An 18,578-nucleotide genomic window follows, 5' to 3' on the forward strand; every position below is an offset into this window, starting at 1 on the left:
AAAGAAAAGAAAAGGGGGTCAAGAATACCTAATACCTAATATTTAATGGAATCTAGAGGGTTATTTTGCACATCCGGACTGAACAACATGACAGTTCTCCTAAACCTTAGACTAATTCAGAGTCACAGTGTATGCATGACTGAGAAAGGTTGTACACTGTATCACCAGTTAGCTATGGACATTTAACAAAACACTCCAAAATCATGTGTCGTAAGATAAGCACCTCATCCATTCTCCTCAGATGATGTATGTTATCTAGGAAATTCTGTTACTCCCAGCCAAGCGCAGTTGACCTCAGCTGAGATGACTCACAGAGTTATAACTGTCCACAAGTCAGCTGAAAATGAACTGGTCTAGGGTGGTCTCAGCTGGTAAACTTGGCCTTTGTGGTCTCTAAGCTCTTGTTAGTCTGTCCTGGGAAGAGAGATGCAGAAGAAAATCTACCTTTCTAGTAATCAGGATTGACGTCAGTGCGAGGGTGGATGGATGTGGTCATGAAGGGAGCAGGGTGAAGGTAAAACAGAATTCCTTTCTTGCAGATAAAACTGTAACTTGCAAGTCCATGCAGGGTGCATAAGGCGTAGGGATGTGCTGGATTTCTCATAGGCTCTTTCCTCTTCCCTTTACGCCAAACTCAGATATTCAAATAACTCATATTTTTCCAGATCCCACAAAAAAAAATCAAAAGATTGTCAATTGACACATGACAACAGAACCTGAAAATTGTCAGAGCAAACATAAAACCATCAAGTACAGATGTAGGATGAAGAGCTAACACTTTGATCTTCCATTAGAATGGGTCGAAGCTTTTCTATTGCCTCCCAGAATGAAATTTTTGCAAATATTGAGGCTTTAGTTCATCTGGCAATTTTACAGTGATTCCATCCTTTTGTAGATTGTGACATTAAGTTTTATAGCATATATAAATAAAACAAGATGAAGTTGCAAACATTATTTTCAACTTTATTTGAAACAAATAATGTTGTGACTGTTATGAAGACATTTCCATAGAAACCACACAACTTTTATTGAAGTAGAAATTGAAAGACAAAATTCTAGTATCTAATTATTTTATCCTGAAATAATTAAAAGCAAAAGCTATGAATGTCAAATTGCTACAGACATGTTGGCATTACACAGTGTACAAAATGGAATCACTAAACATTTATACTGTTTTATTATAAATAATTGAAAACAATATCTCATTTCTCAAACCCAGATAGAAAAACAGTAAATACCATGCTTTTTTCTCATTATATCACTGTATTTTTGTAGTATAGATTGAGAAACAATACACCTAATCGGAGACTGGTTTGAAAACATCTGTGGGAAGAACAACAACAATAACACAACCACAACCATGAAAAGATTCCTTTTCCTTCATCTAAATGAAAGCAAGGATTTTAGATGGAGAGGCTTAGTTAGGAGAGTTCTGAGGGAGTCACCAATATCAGAAAACCTGTAATTCCTGAACATACCACTTGTAAGGCAAAACGGTATTGCATACAAACATATAAATATAAGAGAGACTTGATGGTAAACATTAAAAAAACCTTTCTTAAAACCATGAGTAGCTTCATTCTCCCAGGCGCAGGAAAGCCAGTGAGGCAGAGTGAGTACAACGGTCAAGCTTGATATTTTGAAATTTGTTTTCCACAGAAAACCTTTCTTCTCCAAGGAAGCAGAACTGATGTACAATGTTGTTTTCTCATTTCATAGTAAATCATGCTCATTGCATTTTTTTCTGATGAAACCTTGACCATTTATAGATGAAGAGCATTGCTTGATAGAACCGGGCAGTAACATCAAGTTCTCGCAAACGCTTGTGTCCAAATCTCCACTAGATTATGCCATGGGGACATCTGAACGAAGGCACTTACAGCAGCTGATATCAGAAGTTTCCTAACACATGACTGCAATTTTTTATAGCTCTCACATATAAGGAATTAGGCCAATTTTCTCTACTAATATTATTTTGCAAGAGAGAAAATGCTTGAGGAAAGAGAGGCTGAAGGAGAAAACATAATATGAAGAGTTGTAGATTTGATCAGGTAGTAGAATAAACGTCTTTGAGCATTGATGTTTGTGATCGTCAGCCGGACAACACTGTATATTCCAGATTAAACAGGGGTTGAGTTTAGCATGGGCGGGGCTAGCAGGCTATGTACAATGACATTTAAAATGCTTCCATTCTATTTAGACTTCAAAGTTTAACTTTATAAAGAGCCAGAGCAGTATACCTTTTGTAAATAAACTGCAGCTAATTGACAAAAATTAAATTATCACACAATATCTGGATGAAGAAATGAAGACCTACAAACATTTTAAAAATAATGATGCCACAGATATGCAAATATATGTCAGAAAATCTGTACAATGGGCTGTTCCAACTCAGATACTCCACACACTGCTCCCATATACACTGTCAATGAGACCACTAGCTGCATGCGTGTTGTTTTAAGAACAGGATCTAGACATATTTGTGTCTCTGTAAATCAATTTCCAATGTAAATGAATACTTTAGTATGAGAGTAATTTTTACTGGCTGTATCCATTCTTGATAATATTTTGACTCTTCTGAAAATGGCATCCCCCAAAACTCAGAGTTCTTGAGAATCTTTCTACCTCGTCCTGTAACCTTCCGTGCGCTGTATTGTATCATGACTTTCAAAGATGGAATTTACCCTTGAACAGAGGAAAACCGAAACCAGCTAGTGAATATAACACTAGAAATGGGCTTCCAAAGACAACTAACTTTTAACCAGTTCAGAGGACAAGGCTGTTCTTATGTCACATTTGTGCTGTGACGTCAGTGTTACATGTTAGCGAGATGTCCTGTAATGATAACACGTCACCACGACAATCTGTCTTCAACAGATTCTGGAAGGCCTGTTCCCATTTTTTTTTTAAAAAAATGTATGTTCTTTGCTGTTTATTCTTCATTTGGTTTTACATGAAACAAGCCGCATTTATCATCAGCGTGCTATAGGTTCAAAATAAAATCCAGGAGCACTTTGAAGTGTGGCAAACCGAGCAGCTTCCTCCCTTCCCAAAGCATGACAGTGAGTGGTTTTCTCTGGATACAGTTCACTAGAACACAGTGACCCACGTGGACACTTTTGAAACCAGAAGGCTCCATAGTCAAGAACCTTGACGCCATCACATAACCTCTTGCTGATGGAAGGGAGACAATGCTGTTCGTTTCTGAAGCCTCCAAAAGACTTCTTATCCGAGAGCACCCCCAGATTTCTTTGCAGATTTCCCATACAGGCACAGCGCTTTCAAAAATCCAAGGGCCGGATCATCATGGTTGTGGAACGTAAGGAGTAACTGGGCCCTTTGAAGTAGTGCCACTTTATCCCGTTCAGTTTTCCGTGGTTCTGTCCCGCAGTGTAGAACATTCCATTCAGATTGGAGGGGCCACAGGCATCAAACCACCAACCTGGAAAATGAACCGATGGGAGGGAAAGTGAGAAGAAATAGAAGCAGGTCAGGCTTAGCATTCGAGAGTAACTGTCATGATTGATGAGAGATTGCTTGGTCTGATTATTTGCAAACAGGAAGCCTTGAAACAGTACCCTCCCAGCACACGTGTCCCAAATGACACTTGGAATATGTGTAAGTAATGAGAATGACGGAAACTCAAGCGAACCAACTTTCAGGGTGACCGCGTTGGGACTCACTTCCCACCGTAATTAGGTGGAGCTTTTATGCTTGGATCTTAAAATAAAGTCAGGCCTAGATATAAATTCAGAATTGCACCTTACTTCTGTAACTGAGAACAGAACAGTTATCCGCATATTAGTGACGTCAGAAGCTTAGACAACTGTCACTTAAAAAATAAGGAAAATATTTTCCATTAATTTCATGATTTAGTCAGGAATTGATCCTAAAATTAATTGCATATTCTAGGGCCTATGAAGCTCAAATTGTATCTAGCATGTCTATAATTTATAGCTACGGGGACCTTTTCCCAATAGTGGCCACATGGCTCATTTTTAGCAATATTTCATCTATGATTGTCCAAATTGTTTTCAAATGTAGCAGAAGGAAAACAAGCTGAAAATGACGTGGTGGCCCAGTGTTAGAATAATTGAACACGCTAGTTCTTTTTCTTGATGAACTAAAGCTTTAGACTTTTCCTTTAAATCAGTTCTTTTCTCCTGAAGTAACACAATTGAGGCCTTTAGGGAGAGATTTATGCCAGAGACATTCTAGAATATTTTTATTTGGATACACTTGACCTCTATTTGATTGCAGAGCTGTACCTAAGGGACTAATTGCTAACGAAAAAGAAAGTTGTCCAGCTGCTGTCTGACAGTAACATGAGCATTGTCTTGCAGAGACGTTAGAAAAAGTTAGATGAAGTAACATTAGTTCCCCCTGCTTTCAACTTTGGAAGGTGAGTGCAGCTGGGGTCTGTTTATAAAGTCACACCAGGGGCATAACAAGCTGCATTCATCATCAATCCACCTGAGGAGCGGTGAGGTCTGTCTGATGGATTCTGAGAGGTCCGGAATCCATGATGGAGGGCCCCAGCATGAACGTTAACGCGGTCAGAACACGTGGGGACAAGAAAGCTCTTGTTTGGCCCAAAAGGCAGAATTGTATGATTCTCTCTTTCCTTTCTTATAATGAATTCCCCAACATATGGTCAGTATTTCTAGTAAAAGCTCTTGATTTATATTGTAGAAGATATTCTAGTTTTAAGGAGTTGATCTTCCCAGAAAATTTTCTTTCAGGGACCAAGCTAAACTCTAATATGAATTCCACTACACTGCTTCTGGGCTTTAACTTTCCTCCTTCCTGTGCAATCCCTGGGACTCCTCTGTCACCTCACTCAACCATGCCATCTTGCCATTGTCCCTCCTTGTCTCTGGAGGAAGCAAAGTGAAGAGCCACAGAATCAAGCCTTGAAGTGCATTCTGGGACTGATGCTAAAATGTAAACTTCATCTGCCTTATACAAAGAAACAACAGTTGTGGGAAAAAAGTATGGAAATAGACCACAGCCTGGCTGCTAAGGGAGATGCTAGAGGCTGGAGTTATAGGGTTGGCTGAGCTCAGGAAAGAGATAGGACACAGGTGTCCTGTGTTAAAAATGAGGCAAATCTGTCCTGTGTTCTTTATCTAATTAGTGAAACAAGTGGTGGAGATGGCATTTTGAAGACAATCCAAGAATACAATCCCTGCGGAGACACTGTCCACAAGAGAAATAGTAACCCAAACCTCAGAAGATTCCAGAATGAAAAACCCAGGCTTTTGGTCATTGCACTAAGGGCAAATACTTAGTATGTCACCTAGTTGAGCTTCCTAAGCAAATGGCAGGGAGAGGTTACAGGCTTCTCAGCCACTGGCTATGACAGACTAGTTCTCTTAATGGAGTTATATAGTTCACTAAAAAGATGTTTTAACGGATGCCTTGCACAAAATATTTGGTCTTATTGTGTTCGTGCCCCCCCATATTCAGATATTGTTATGCAATAGTCAACATAACAGCCATCTTCCTTGCCCTCACAGAAACTACATGCAAACTGAGAAGCAAGAACAGAATGTAAAAAGATCATTATCGGTCCTAATCAGGAACTCTATAAAGAAAATAAAATACTAAGAATGGGAAAACAACCTTTCCTAGTTTTGGAAGAAACCGATATTTTATGAAGTCTGAAGAAAAAGAAGCGGGCCAACCAGACGAAAATGAATGGGGACACCTACAGCTGCTGCAGATGCCAACAAGGAGATGGAGGTGCCCAGTGCAAGTGTTTAGAGATGGACAGAACCTAACTGTGCCTGGCACACAGTAAGCAAAGAGACTTTCTGGAAATGAAGGTTGGGAATGGTCCATTTAAATTTAGCCAGCCTGCTTGTCTATCACCAAGTGAAGGACCACAAAATTCTCTATCAATGGGAACTTGTGTTTAACTGAAGGAAACAGCTCTGCCAGCTTAAATGTTAAGTCAGTCAAATGTGGAGAGCTTGTATTCTGTATTGTCTGCCAAAGCCATCTTGACCATTCGAAAAAGGCTGATGAGCAGGAAAATAGGGTCTAGAATCAATGTCACACACACACTAGTCCACGGACAAACACAGAGAATAGGTGGTCAACCCAAGCAACATTTCCACTTCAGGCCATTTGTATTGATACAAAGTCTCCTAAGTTAGGAGATAGCTATTAAAACTTTGTGGGATGGAAATGGTTTGCAAATAAAGAGGCTAGAGACTCTAAGTGGCCAAGAAGCTTCAAAAAATTATTCATTTACTACTTACACTGGGTCAAGGAACATGAATTCCTGGACGGAAAGCCATTCTACATAGTGTGTGTCTGAGAAGACAGGCGTGGTCTGCCAGCACCTGGGATTGCTGAGTGCCAGTGGGGAAACAAGTAGAGGTAAGCACAGAGTGAGTTTCTATGGGTGGGAAACTTTCTGTGAATCATGGGGAACCAAGAGAGCGGCGAGCTGATAGAGAGAAAACCTTGATTGACATGGACCTCATCAGTTAACAACTGCGGGTTCCTAAGCAGCAGCAATAGTATTTGATATTTACTGCTAGCTTACGTGTGCTACTGACCGTGTGAAGATACTTAGTCTTTTGTTTTGTTCTCCAAACAGCCGTACAGAGTATGACAAAATCCATACCAAAGACATCAATGCTCAAAGAGTTTAAAGAACTCTTCTGAGGTGGCATTCATAACGCATGGACTATATTGCAGCACAGAAGATGATCCACTGAGTCTGGCAGCCTGCACATTTCTGTCTAGGTGCTTAGTACCACTTAAACACACAGTGGTGGGGTTAGAGAGGTAACCAAAAGAGCCAGATGCTCCACTGTGCCTTGCAGGAATGAAGATAAAGTTATAGGTGCCAAGGTTTTGTCTTATTTTTTTTTTCAAGTAAGTCTATGAGAAAAATATGAACTGGCATTCGAATGAGTACAGTTCACTGTGATATTGATTGTTTATTGATAGTCTTCATGCAATAAGGGATATAAGTTTGAAGTATTGTTAGCTTTAAGGATCAGTGGGCCACAGGTAGAGGGATCGATTAGAGAGCAATTGATCGTTGGGAGCTGTGAACCCCCAGATCCTGAATTTCTTGTAAACAACTTGTTTTCCTCTGCTCTGAGCACAAGACCCTCAGGAGCTCCTCATGTCAGGGGAGTGGTTTCCGGTGGGTTTGGCTAGGGCATAGCTATCAGTTAAGGATCCCTATATAAGCTGCCCCTGGACACAATAAAGGGGGCATTCTTGGGGCATTCCTGTTTCAAGGATGACCCGTGTCTCTGTCTGTGAGTCTTTGTGTGTTTCAATCACCAGCTCCTTGCCCAGCTCAAGAACTGTATGGTAGTGCAAAGGGCTCAGGCGGGTGCTACAATTGATGACCACTAAGAAGATGAGTTAACATGACAGAAAGCAGAACGGAAATATTTCTCATGAAAATTACTGCTTCTATATAAAATATTCTGAACTTCTATGTAGAGGAAGCTGATGCTTCTTTTGAGCAAGATTTTAATAGGTGCATTAAAATAACCTGAGCAACAGCGGCATTTCTTTTCGTCAAACATTTCTAGTAGTTTCCTTTTCCCTGCGTTTGCATCCATAAGACGTGAGACGCCTGCACTGTAACAATTAAAACTGGTAAGAAATCATTAATTCTGTCCTTTGTCCTGTGCATTTCTTGGAGTAACAATTAGGAAATGCATTATAAAGTGAACTGGGAGAATGAGGAGATGGCTCAGCCAGTAAAGCGCCCAACAGAAACCAAAAGGACGTGGTTTCAGATGCCTTGAACCCACATAAAAAGCAGTACTTAATCGCAACAACAGTGGAGTGGAGACAGCCAGATCCCTGAAGCTCACTGGCAAGCTAGCCTATCTAGCCTAATCATGGCTTTCAGGTTCAGTGGGAGACTCTCTCAAAGGGGGGGGGGGCGTGATCAGCAAAAGACATCAACGTCTACCTCTGGCCTTCACCCCCATTCCCACTCATTCTCCCTCCAACACACACTTGTACATCCATGTCTACATGCACTAGCAGGTACGAGCAGCACACACAGTAACATACGCTGAGCGGCACACCAGTAAAGACATTTCAGGCTCAACAGACCCCAGTGAGGCAAGCAGAGGGCAGAAGAAAGCAGCTTCCATTTGTCATTGCGGGAACTGATAGAGTGTCTCAAATGTTTGAAGGCTGGCAGCTCCTCATGTAGGCTTTGCCAAGTATTTTTCATTATAACCTGTAACCTCATGTATATTTTAATAAGAAATCTGAGACGCATGTTTCTAATTCATTTACACTTAACTCATTAAAAGTTAGTTTTGCAATAACTATCTCAGGCTTCCCAGGACTTTTAAAATTATTTGAGTCTTTTATCTTTGAAGCAGAAAACTCACATTTTATCACTAATAAATGAAACTCTGCCCAGAACATAGGAATTGGATTTTAAACTTTCTACTCAGGAAGTTCAAATTTATTTGAAAGTCAGGAAACCTAACTCTCACAGTCCTCTGATCCTAAACAAAACGTCTCTCAGCACATCTTTTTTAAGGTAAAACATACAGTGAAGTGGAAAGATATATCTGTGGATTTCTTCCACTCACATTACTGTGCATAATCTAATCATCTGTATGCAGGAGCGTCTTCGCAGGAAGCCAGACTTTCCTCTTCATCAGTGAGGATGGGGTGAGACTGGGATTCAAGCACTCGGTACCATTGCTAGTACCAAGATCATAACATAGAAGTCACTGGCTGCCTTCAGGTGTCAACCTCTTCACCCTCTGCACGGCCAGCTTCAAGGGTCAGTTGTGTGACTCTTGTGTATGTGAGGCAACAAGCTTTCTCTCTTCCTTCTCTTGTCTCTTACTCTATCCCCTCAGGCCAAGTGTGTGTGTGTGTGTGTGTGTGTGTGTAGTTTCTTTCTCTCTTTGTTTCAAAGATGAAACGGTGTTTGCTCTGGCCAGCAATAGTGAATTTATTTAAATCTTGTATGTGTACTCTTATTGTCTTTCCCCTTCTATGGACTTCAGTTCACCTTTAAGCATGTTGAGTGAGGAAATGCTAGTGAAAATAGCCTTCCAACATTTAAATACAACCCCTTCATTCCCTTTGAATGCCTTTACTCCCAACAGAGGCAGTAGAAGCAACAGGGTGCTGACCTTGGGGTTAAGTACGTGTGCACAGCTCAGACTTTTGACACTAGTTCTGTGAACACAGGCAAACGGCAAATGATCTAACTTTTCTGTATCTCGGATCTGGTGAAAGGAATGAGTTGGGTCCATATTTTCCCCAATTGAAAGGCTTTGGTAAGCCACGTATGAGTTACGAAATACAGATCATTTAAGCTAATGCAAGAAGTCTGTGAAACAATCAAAGCTGGGTAAGTGCTGGCTGCATTGTGGAGTGCAATGCATATCAAGCTATTTATTCGGTAGTTTCTCACACGTAGTCAGCTACTAAACTGTGGCTGAAACATTTTGCCATCTGTATAATTATGATATGTGCAAAAGGCTAACAGATTTGATTCTAATTATCTCCTCCAAACTTGTGAATAATTCTCTTTGTTAATTTTGAAACAACAATATTGTGTACTATAAAAATAGAAATATGATTCTAAGCACTGACTATGGGAAGATAAATTTATTTGGAAGTCAGAAACCTAAAAATAAAAATTTAACAGTTCTGGAGGTCATTCTTCCTTGATTTTGTGATTCTTAGAGGTGGTACCAATTCTTGATTACTTATCTTTTTATTCCTGCTTGTCTATGCAAACACTTCTATGTAATCACATGCTCTACACATAACTTTATGCAAGAGGATCAAGCACACTATTATTTTTATGCCTGTTCACAGATGATTTGAGGCTCATCCGTGAGTTTGCGTGTCCTCTCACAGTCTCAGATAACATAGTCATTGAAACCGATGCTCCCTGAACTCATGTCGTGTGCCACACCCTAACAGGATCTGGAGATACAGTGGGAAGTAGCACACAGTTAGAATGAGGGGAACATGACTTCTGTGGTCTGGTCAGATACAGTTCGTACTATTTAAAAATGAGTTGTAATAAGAGGAATTCAAGGTAGATTTTGTTCACTCAGCCCCAGATTATCCACATGGATCTTCTGGTAACATTTAAACATACAATGTGAGGAAGGCCTCTCATCTTGTAAAGCTTTGCCCGGCCCTTCCTGAATTACCAAAATATGCCAACTTGACTACATTTTCCCAAGGGTTCTGTCCCTTCCACGTCATGCACCACTTGAAGAAGCAGCTAGTGTTTTTTGTTTGTCTTCATCAAGAATAGAGTAAAAGCTGAAGAAGTATCTATCAGCCCTGCTGCTAGCATCTGGTAAGTCCTAGGACAGACTAAAAAATTTATGTGTATGGCTTTATCCTCTCTTTTAGGCTGGAATGGAAAAATATCCCATGTTAGCTTTAGAAAGCCATGCCTGTCAGCTGACATGGTTTATGCGTGGGAAAAGAGGGCAGAGTTTCTACCGCAATGGATTCTTTCTGACGAAGGTTAGGTCACAGTTTTACAGAGTTTTTATATTATATACTAAATATGGAAATCATATTGGAGTAAAACTTAAAAAAGGAAAGGGAAGTAAAATAAAACCATGCTGCTTGGTCTCTGTTGTTAGCAACTTCTAATAATTGTATTTTATTATGAACTTTCAGACAAAACTGTTTATATAATTATTTGATACTTAGATTGATTGTAGAACTAAAGCTTAGTAATTGAGCCTTACACTGAATTTTAGAACTGTTTATTTGGAAGATTCTTGATTTAGTACCAGGGACTATACTCCAGGTGAAGACAAATTTACTTTAAAAATGACAGTCTAATAGTAGGAGTTCTTTATCTTTATAGTTTTTGACTCAGAATAATTTTTTTGCACAACTACTTTTCGCACAATAAATACAGACAAACAAAAGCATGTATAGAGTGGCATTGAATTGGCTCTGTCATAATGTTAAGAAGTAGTTATAACTGACCAGTTTTAATGAAACTGAATGATTGTTCTCTTTGCATTTAAGAGTGCATAGAGAAGTTCCTCCTCTTCATCAGTGCCTTTCATTTACTCCAGACAGAGCTTCACAGTTCTGTCCTTTATACAGGGAGAAGTCGATAGCAAAACTGAGCACAGATAAAATCACACGACAAAGATATATATAAATCCCTGTGGATAAATCATTCTATTTACTACTTACTTGAGAAGTCATTTCTGTAGAAAACTCTGTGTCCAATATTGAAATATATGCACTGTTGCAATAAAATTTGTAATAAAACATAAAATCATTCAGTATTTAAACGGGGTGGAAGAATTACTGGTTTCCTGGTAACATGGGAATAAGTTTGCATACTTGTGAGATGCTATAAAATGTTGTGGTGTCTGCTTCTGCACATGCCAATGTACGGTATTGTCTCAGTCCATGGTGTGCTCCCTTGTTGAGCGGACAATGTTGGGCATACAAATTTTCACCTATGTGTTGCATTTGTTTTTCCTTATTAACACTACAATGACAACATGGAAGAATAGAAACACAGAACCAAAAGAAAGGCTGATATTGTTTTTACTATACCCACACTCCAGGAAGGATCATAACTAAATTCTTTAAAATAAAAGACTTTTCTTCATTTCTTGCAAGTGTCTTTAATGGGGAAGGCCCCGCCCATCCAGCATGTCACTCCAGTGACTGAATCCTGGATGCTCAGTCTGAAGTTTCTTCCTTGCTCCTTACAATTCTGCCATATTTTGTGTTTTGTCAATAAAGCTGTTAAGTGCAAGCTTACCTCATTCCATGTACATAATTTTTCTGATAACCTCGATGAGCTCTAATTTGCTCAGTTCATTTTTCTAGTAGCAGTTCACTTACCACATACTTAGAAAATATATGATAAGTTGGTTGGAAGAACTAAGGATGTTAGGAAAGAAGGAAAATGCTCACAATGCTCCATCTTGCATCTCTCTACAATACTGTCAGCTTTCAGTCAAGTTCATCTTCTGGTTTCCAGCATTTAACAGATGCAGGGGACAAGGACACCACAGTCTTTGACTCAAACCCTTCCACGTTCTTAAATAAAAAGCTCCAGGACAGCTAGCGAGCATTGAATCTTACGTCAGCCTTGAAACTCTTGAGCAGAGGACAAACCCCACGAATTCTTACTTTCAAACTGTGAAGACTCTTGTTGCGTAAAAGATTCAAAATCAAGCAGGAGTGAGCTCAAGCACGATGTACAACGCAAAGGAAAGGAAAACTCATCAGACAACGGAGCGGTCTGATTTCTCGGGGAGATGTGATGAGGAACAGACACAGCGGTGAGCAGCAGCTCCGTAGCACATACGTTCCAGGCCATGCTCCAGTGACTTGGACGGCTGTTGACATTCATGCCTATGATTTCCAGCTCTCAGCTCCCTAAATTCCACGGCTTAACTTTTCAGTGTGAATGGCTTTACAAGACCTGGCTTCTCTCAAAAGGATATTTGATAGGGTATTGGTGTTTATGACAAAAACACATTTACTTAGACTCTTCTAGCCCAAGCAATGAGTGGAGATTTTTCTCTTCCCAACGCATGTGTTGAATAGTGAGTGAGAAGCGAATCCAAGATAAATCATGGATGAAAGTTTCCGACAGAGCTATGTCATGTGAGGCAGAAGTAACAGCCTAACCCTGAGTAGTGGTAGCTACTCAACAACCAAGAAGTGAATTCCCTTCTTCGCACCTTGTTGGAGTAATCCTGACAGGAACCTGAACACAGAGGGTGCTCTTCTAAAAACACAGTTGAAGGAACTCACTGTTAACCAATACAGTTAAAGGACTGTATTTATTTACTGCAAAAATATATCTTTCAAAATGCAAACAGAGAATATTTCAACACTGAAACATTGGCTGGAACATTCAAGTCTTTGTATGAAGCTGCCGATAATGTTGGTTCTGAAACCAAGGGGCTGATGCGAGACACAGTCTATGGCTATGACTTTAAAATAGTTCTGAGATATGTAGGTGATAATAATGAATAAATAATTGCTAAAATCATTCTGGCAGCTGAGAACTGGAAATCACAGGCATAAATGTCAGTGTCTTAGGTAAAGATCTCGGTGTTACATTATAGGTAACCTTAATATGCTTAATGAGGTTGAATTATGATGTCAAGTGACACATTCAGAACTGAAGTATGATGTGAATGTGGATAGAAGCAGATCCATGTCATGTTGTCCTTGGTGCTAGGCTGACCCTAAGTTGAAATGATGTCACTGTAGGTGAAATTTTTTTTTTTTTTTAGATAAGGTTTCTCTATAGCTGTGGAGCCTGTCCTAGAACTAACTCTTGTAGACCAGGCTGGCCTCGAACACACAGAGATGCACTGACTCTATCTCCTGATTGCTGGGATTAAAGGCCTGAGCCACCACCACCCAGCCAAGGTGACATGGGTTTTAAGGCTATTATTTGATAATGATAGCAAGGCAAAAGGGCCTCCTCAAGGAAAACTTACTCTAAAACTTTTCATGTTTTTCTCTGTTCTGATAAGGTGTGACAGAAATGCCAACTTAAAATTCATTTTGCTGGGTTTAAAACTTGAGAGCACAGCATTTCAAGGATTAAAAAAAATGTTCATTTATCCACCACACCCTGTATTTTCCACTAGGTTCCCTGTGCGTCACAGTAGAGGAAGGACAATGCCTCTGTTAACACGGAAAAGATTTTCTAGAGTAACACAAAAAGGATGTTAGAATGGTTGATGGTAGAAATGCCTACTCTTATATTAAAAAAGAGAATTACAATTCTGAGAAAAAGAGCCATTTATATAAAGCCTTCACCATCTAGCATGGAGCTAACCTCTTTCCTGAGAAAACCCGCACTACTCATGATCTATATCCCTGGGTTTTAGGTTAGTATTTCCTACACTTCTGCCAATCACTGTAACAACTTCTGGAGGACGTTTGTATGTTTACAGCATTTTAAAAGTTCATGGTTTTCTTTAAATCAATAATTACTTAAATACAAAGGCATTTTAACCTGTGAAGTTCATAGAATCCCTTTAGAGAAGAAATCAGTTCAATTTGCAATAATGGAAGAGAAACAGAAAATATAAGAAAAAAGAACATATCTGGATCTAGGAGGAGCCACTTTGCCTACCAGAGCCTCTGTGAATAAGAAAAAACCTCTGTTCTTTTTTGGGTAAAAAAAAAGTGATTAATAAGTGCGATAAAAGTTGCAGTTATTTTAGAAGCAAATTGGAGTTTCTCTTTGAAACACTCAAAATGCTTAAAAAGACTTGGAATGGTACAAAAAATTGCCTTTCTTAGATAGTGATACAATGCTGTTTGATGGTGTTTGCCTAGCAGCTAAAATCTTTTTCAAAACCCTGGTGAAGCTGGTCTGAATGTATAACTTTGTTTTAAGCACATCTCTCCATTTTTTTACTGATTCTATGTGAAAATTTATCACCAATATTGACTGTGATAATTATAAAGTGTTTGGAAAGAAGTAATGTCCTATATACCACTAAGAGCAACCTAGATTAGTTTAAAGGCAGAGTACCTGGTGCTTCAAGCAATCAGAATTCACTCAGAATGATGCTTAGGCTTGCCATCACAGATGAAGGGGGAGACAAGCTTTTAGGTATGCCAGCAATGGCTTGCAGGATAACAGATAAATCCCTGTGCAGAGCTCAGTGATCTCTAGGGACTTGCTCTTCAGTTTCCTGACCAGTAGTTCAAACCCCTTTCTCAGTCATAAGAAACCCCACACTTCAAACCAACAAAAGGCAGCTCAGAGCAAGGCCGCTGGGACTTACCTCCCGTGAGCATGAGGGCACATTTGCACATACAGTTGTCATTGTCGGCATCCTTCGTGCTGAAATCAGCACCGTGGAGGATCAGGCTGCTCTGTTTGCCTGCTGTTCCTGTGTGACCCTTTAAATATAACCTGCATTTAAACAGAGCAAAAGATCAGCCGCTTTGCAGAACAACGTAACCTAGATGGCAATCTGTTAGCTGCTTAACCTCTCCTTCCTCCTTTCTTTGAGCTCAGCCCTTCCAACAAATAACTTTTGAACCAAAAGTCAAAAGATAAAAGAAGGCAAGAGAGAGAGAGAGAGAGAGAGAGAGAGAGAGAGAGAGAGAGAGAGAGAGAGAGAGAGAGAGAGAGAGAGAGAGAGAGAAGGGGGGGATGGAGATGATGGAGTGGGAGTGGGAGAGGGAGAGAACGGGCTCTAAATTATGAGTTGGTAAACTNAGAGAGAGAGAGAGAGAGAGAGAGAGAGAGAGAGAGAGAGAGAGAGAGAGTGTTAGAGAGGGAGAGAGGAGGGAAGGATGGAGATTATGGTGTGTGTTTGGGGAGGGGGGGCACGGGCTCTAAATTATGAGTTGGTAAACTTTTTTGTAGCCCAAGCGTGGGGTTTATTTTGCTATGCATACAAAAACCCATGTGTTTCTCTGATAATGCGGGACCCACAAAAAGAAATAAAATTTATTCTTACAGTTGTTTCAAATCGAAACCCTCCTTAGAACATCAATGCAGCAGACTATTTTATTAACACCTCATACAGACAACATGATAAAAGTTTTTAATATGAATGCGACCACTGTGACTGAGCCTCAGTGACAGACACTTGTTCGGCACAGCTCATAGGAAAGAGAAAGGTGACCCCCAACATGTAAGAGTACCTTCAAAACAAATGTTTGCTGAGCACACACTGTGTGTCCTGCTTCCTAGGGCTCCTTAGTTAGGCCTTTCTACTTAGGTCACATGCCACACTTCTGTATCTGAGCTATTTATTTCTAGTGGCTTAACAAAAACTGTGTTCAGAACCTCAGTATCTGCCTAATCTTAAAACTGACACCATGTAAAGAACTCAAAATTACTCTCTAGAAACATTTCTTACATGCATTTTTCAGTAACTTAGATCAAGGTCTTTCTCCTGATGTGTGTTCAGCAAACCCTCAGATGCTTTGAATACAGGCCTGGCCAACACACCTCCAAAAATTGAATTTTCAAGATCATCTATGACAACTAAAGATTTGTAGACCATCTACGGATTACACATGGGAACCACGGGAAATCACAGAAGGCATCTGGTGCAGCTTTCTATCGGGTGGTTATCTTTCTTCTCGCATTTTACACTTCTGGGGCCATGAGAGCCTGCCCAGGTTCTTCAGTTGCTTCCTTGGGGGCTCTGAGCATCTATACTACAGTGATCAGCATAGCCAATTTGGTACTTACGGTTGTCTCCCTTCCTCTATAGCAATATAGATTCTCACCAACATCATTTAGCAAAGACCACAGTGTCTGTGCCCCCACTTCTGTGAATAGTACCCACACGTGATCAATGGGGGTTAATATTTGCATGTAGAAGAGTCTCCTAAGATCTGCACCAGATCTGGCAGGATAGTAAAAAGTAGTAAAAAAGCTCAAATAAAATTTGAAGATATATAAATATATGTGACTTGTGTTTGCATGTAGGTATATGTATGATTTAATATTTTCTCATTATTTAGTGATGCTTACTAATTTTGTTTTAGGGAATAATAATAAGTACCGTATCATATTTGGAGAGGTTTTTTTTTTTGTTCTTTTGCTTTTGTTTGTCTGTTGATTTTAATCCAGATTTTCAAATGCATACAGTTAAATCTCATTTAGTCTGGCTGGTGTCAGTGGCTAACAGAATTTTCAGTTCGGAGAAGCATACAGAGTTTCCTAATCCTGTTCTTCTAACACTGAATGGTCACAGTTTCTCTTTTCAGACTCTGAGAGGCAGGATAAATGTCCCACATGCTAATGTAGGAAAGAAAGAAACCCAATCCCTATTCATGATATTATGAAGGTTTAGTCTTTTTCCTTGTTTCTCCTTTACCAATATGAGATATTTTCTATTTAAGTGTATTTCTAATGTCTAAATGCATCCTTTTATAAGAATTTCTAACAGTGAGTAGTCATAGCAATGTTCATCTCTCTTTCTTGTTCCCCTTCTCTCCTTTAAAGATTTGTTTTTAATCTTATGTGCGTGAGTGTTGCTTGCATGCATGTCTGCAGCCCTGCATTGGTGTCTGGTGCCTGAGGAGATGAGAAGCAAGCATTAGATCCCCTATAAATGGAGTTACTCACAGTTCTGGACCAACATTTGGGTGCTGGGAATCAAGCCCAGGCCTTCTGCATGAACAGCTAATGCTCTTAACTATTGAGTCAACTCTCCAGCTCTTTGTTTCTTTCTTTAGAATGAAACACCATTATCCAATTTGCATCTTTCAAAGTCATTTCTCATCATGTATGAATGAAAATTGAAATGACATTGTACATTACATATTTCCTTAAGCCTGAATTTGGTGCGCTATTTTATTACCATTTCCCAGACATCCCATATTCTTCTCCAGCAGCTCCTAGAAGCTGTGGTCTGAATGTATCACAGTTGTAATGTTTGAGAGAGCCTTTGTGCCTCTCAATGTGCACACAAGAATAGATATATGCTGAGGTTGAAGATGACATCTGTAGCATCTACTGTCCCTATCCTTCCTCTGGTGGAAGATCGGTGCCCTTGTCAGGGTCATTTCCTTTTAATCTTTCCAGTTCTTTTTTTTCTTTTTTTCTTGGTCTCAGTTTTCCAAATACAAAACCATGTTCAACTTATTATGTGTACAAATGCCATATCATATTTCTTGTTATTTCTTCTGTTTTTTGTTAGTAAATGGTTTATTAGTATTGAGAACTGCTTCAGTGAGGTGGGACCCCGAATGCACACAGGACAGAGCATGATGGTGTTGCTCTGAGAACTGCTTCAGTGAGGTGGGAAGACACACAGAGAGACACAGTAGAAACTCTCATGTAGGCAGGCTTGCTGTTATAGACAGAAATGAATGGAAAGATATTGACTCAAACATGATGGAAGGTGGGGACTAACCCCCAAGGTTGCCTTCTGATCTCCACATAATTCATGCCCATACTCACACACATTAAACACTCACGAACATCTACTAAAAAGACTTCCAGTTCTTCCACTTTTGCAGCTTGTTTTTAGGATGCCAAGAATCTTTTTCCTTGTTCAAAGGAAAGTGAGTGGTATGTATGACAAATTGGAGGTTGTCCTTGAATCTGAAGTGATAGATGTGGTCTGAGATATCGACCTTAAGGTCTTAGGTACTCACAAGCTGAGCACATTTTTATTTTTGTTTCAAGGTCTCTCTCCTGCCAGCCTGAGAAAGTGATTTGTCATTTTTACAGTTACTTGAAAAATATGCGGATGACATCACTTCCACCACCCCACACCAGGATTTCCTCAGAGCCTATTAGTAGTGACTCCATCAGACAGAGTTTCACAATAGAGACATATCTCTGATGCTGTGGCCAAGGTCCATTACTGGTTTAACATCTTCCTCAATTTATCTGCCCCCTTAATGAAAGGGCAGGGTGTCACCAGTAAGAAAGGCTCTTAGAACAGGCCACAGCATCGCCATTGAAAGATACAGGTCCATCTTTTGCTGAAAATAAAGACAACAATTTTTTTACAGTGTTTTTACCCTTTTTGCTTTTTTTAATTAATTAATTTATTTATTAAAGATTTCTGTCTCTTCCCCACCGCCGC

The 18,578-nt window shown here is 39.7% G+C and overlaps 1 protein-coding gene across 1 annotated transcript in view; it reads right to left on the reverse strand.

Annotated features, from left to right (window-relative positions):
• Positions 1–942: 942 nt before the first annotated feature.
• The window catches only part of Angpt1 (angiopoietin 1), a 219,259-nt gene continuing 201,623 nt past the window's right edge, over positions 943–18,578 (reverse strand). The window contains exons 8-9 of the mRNA XM_050163302.1: positions 14,799–14,929; positions 943–3,442 (exon numbers count right to left, since the gene is read on the reverse strand). Coding sequence (XP_050019259.1) covers positions 3,282–3,442; positions 14,799–14,929 — 292 coding nt within the window. The 3' untranslated portion in view covers positions 943–3,281. The remainder of the gene's footprint in view (positions 3,443–14,798; positions 14,930–18,578) is intronic.

Source organism: Alexandromys fortis, unplaced genomic scaffold, assembly GCF_014885135.2.
Source record: "Alexandromys fortis isolate MF-2015 unplaced genomic scaffold, M_Fortis_MF-2015_v1.1 scaffold_17, whole genome shotgun sequence".
Classification (NCBI taxonomy): Eukaryota; Metazoa; Chordata; class Mammalia; order Rodentia; family Cricetidae; genus Alexandromys; species Alexandromys fortis.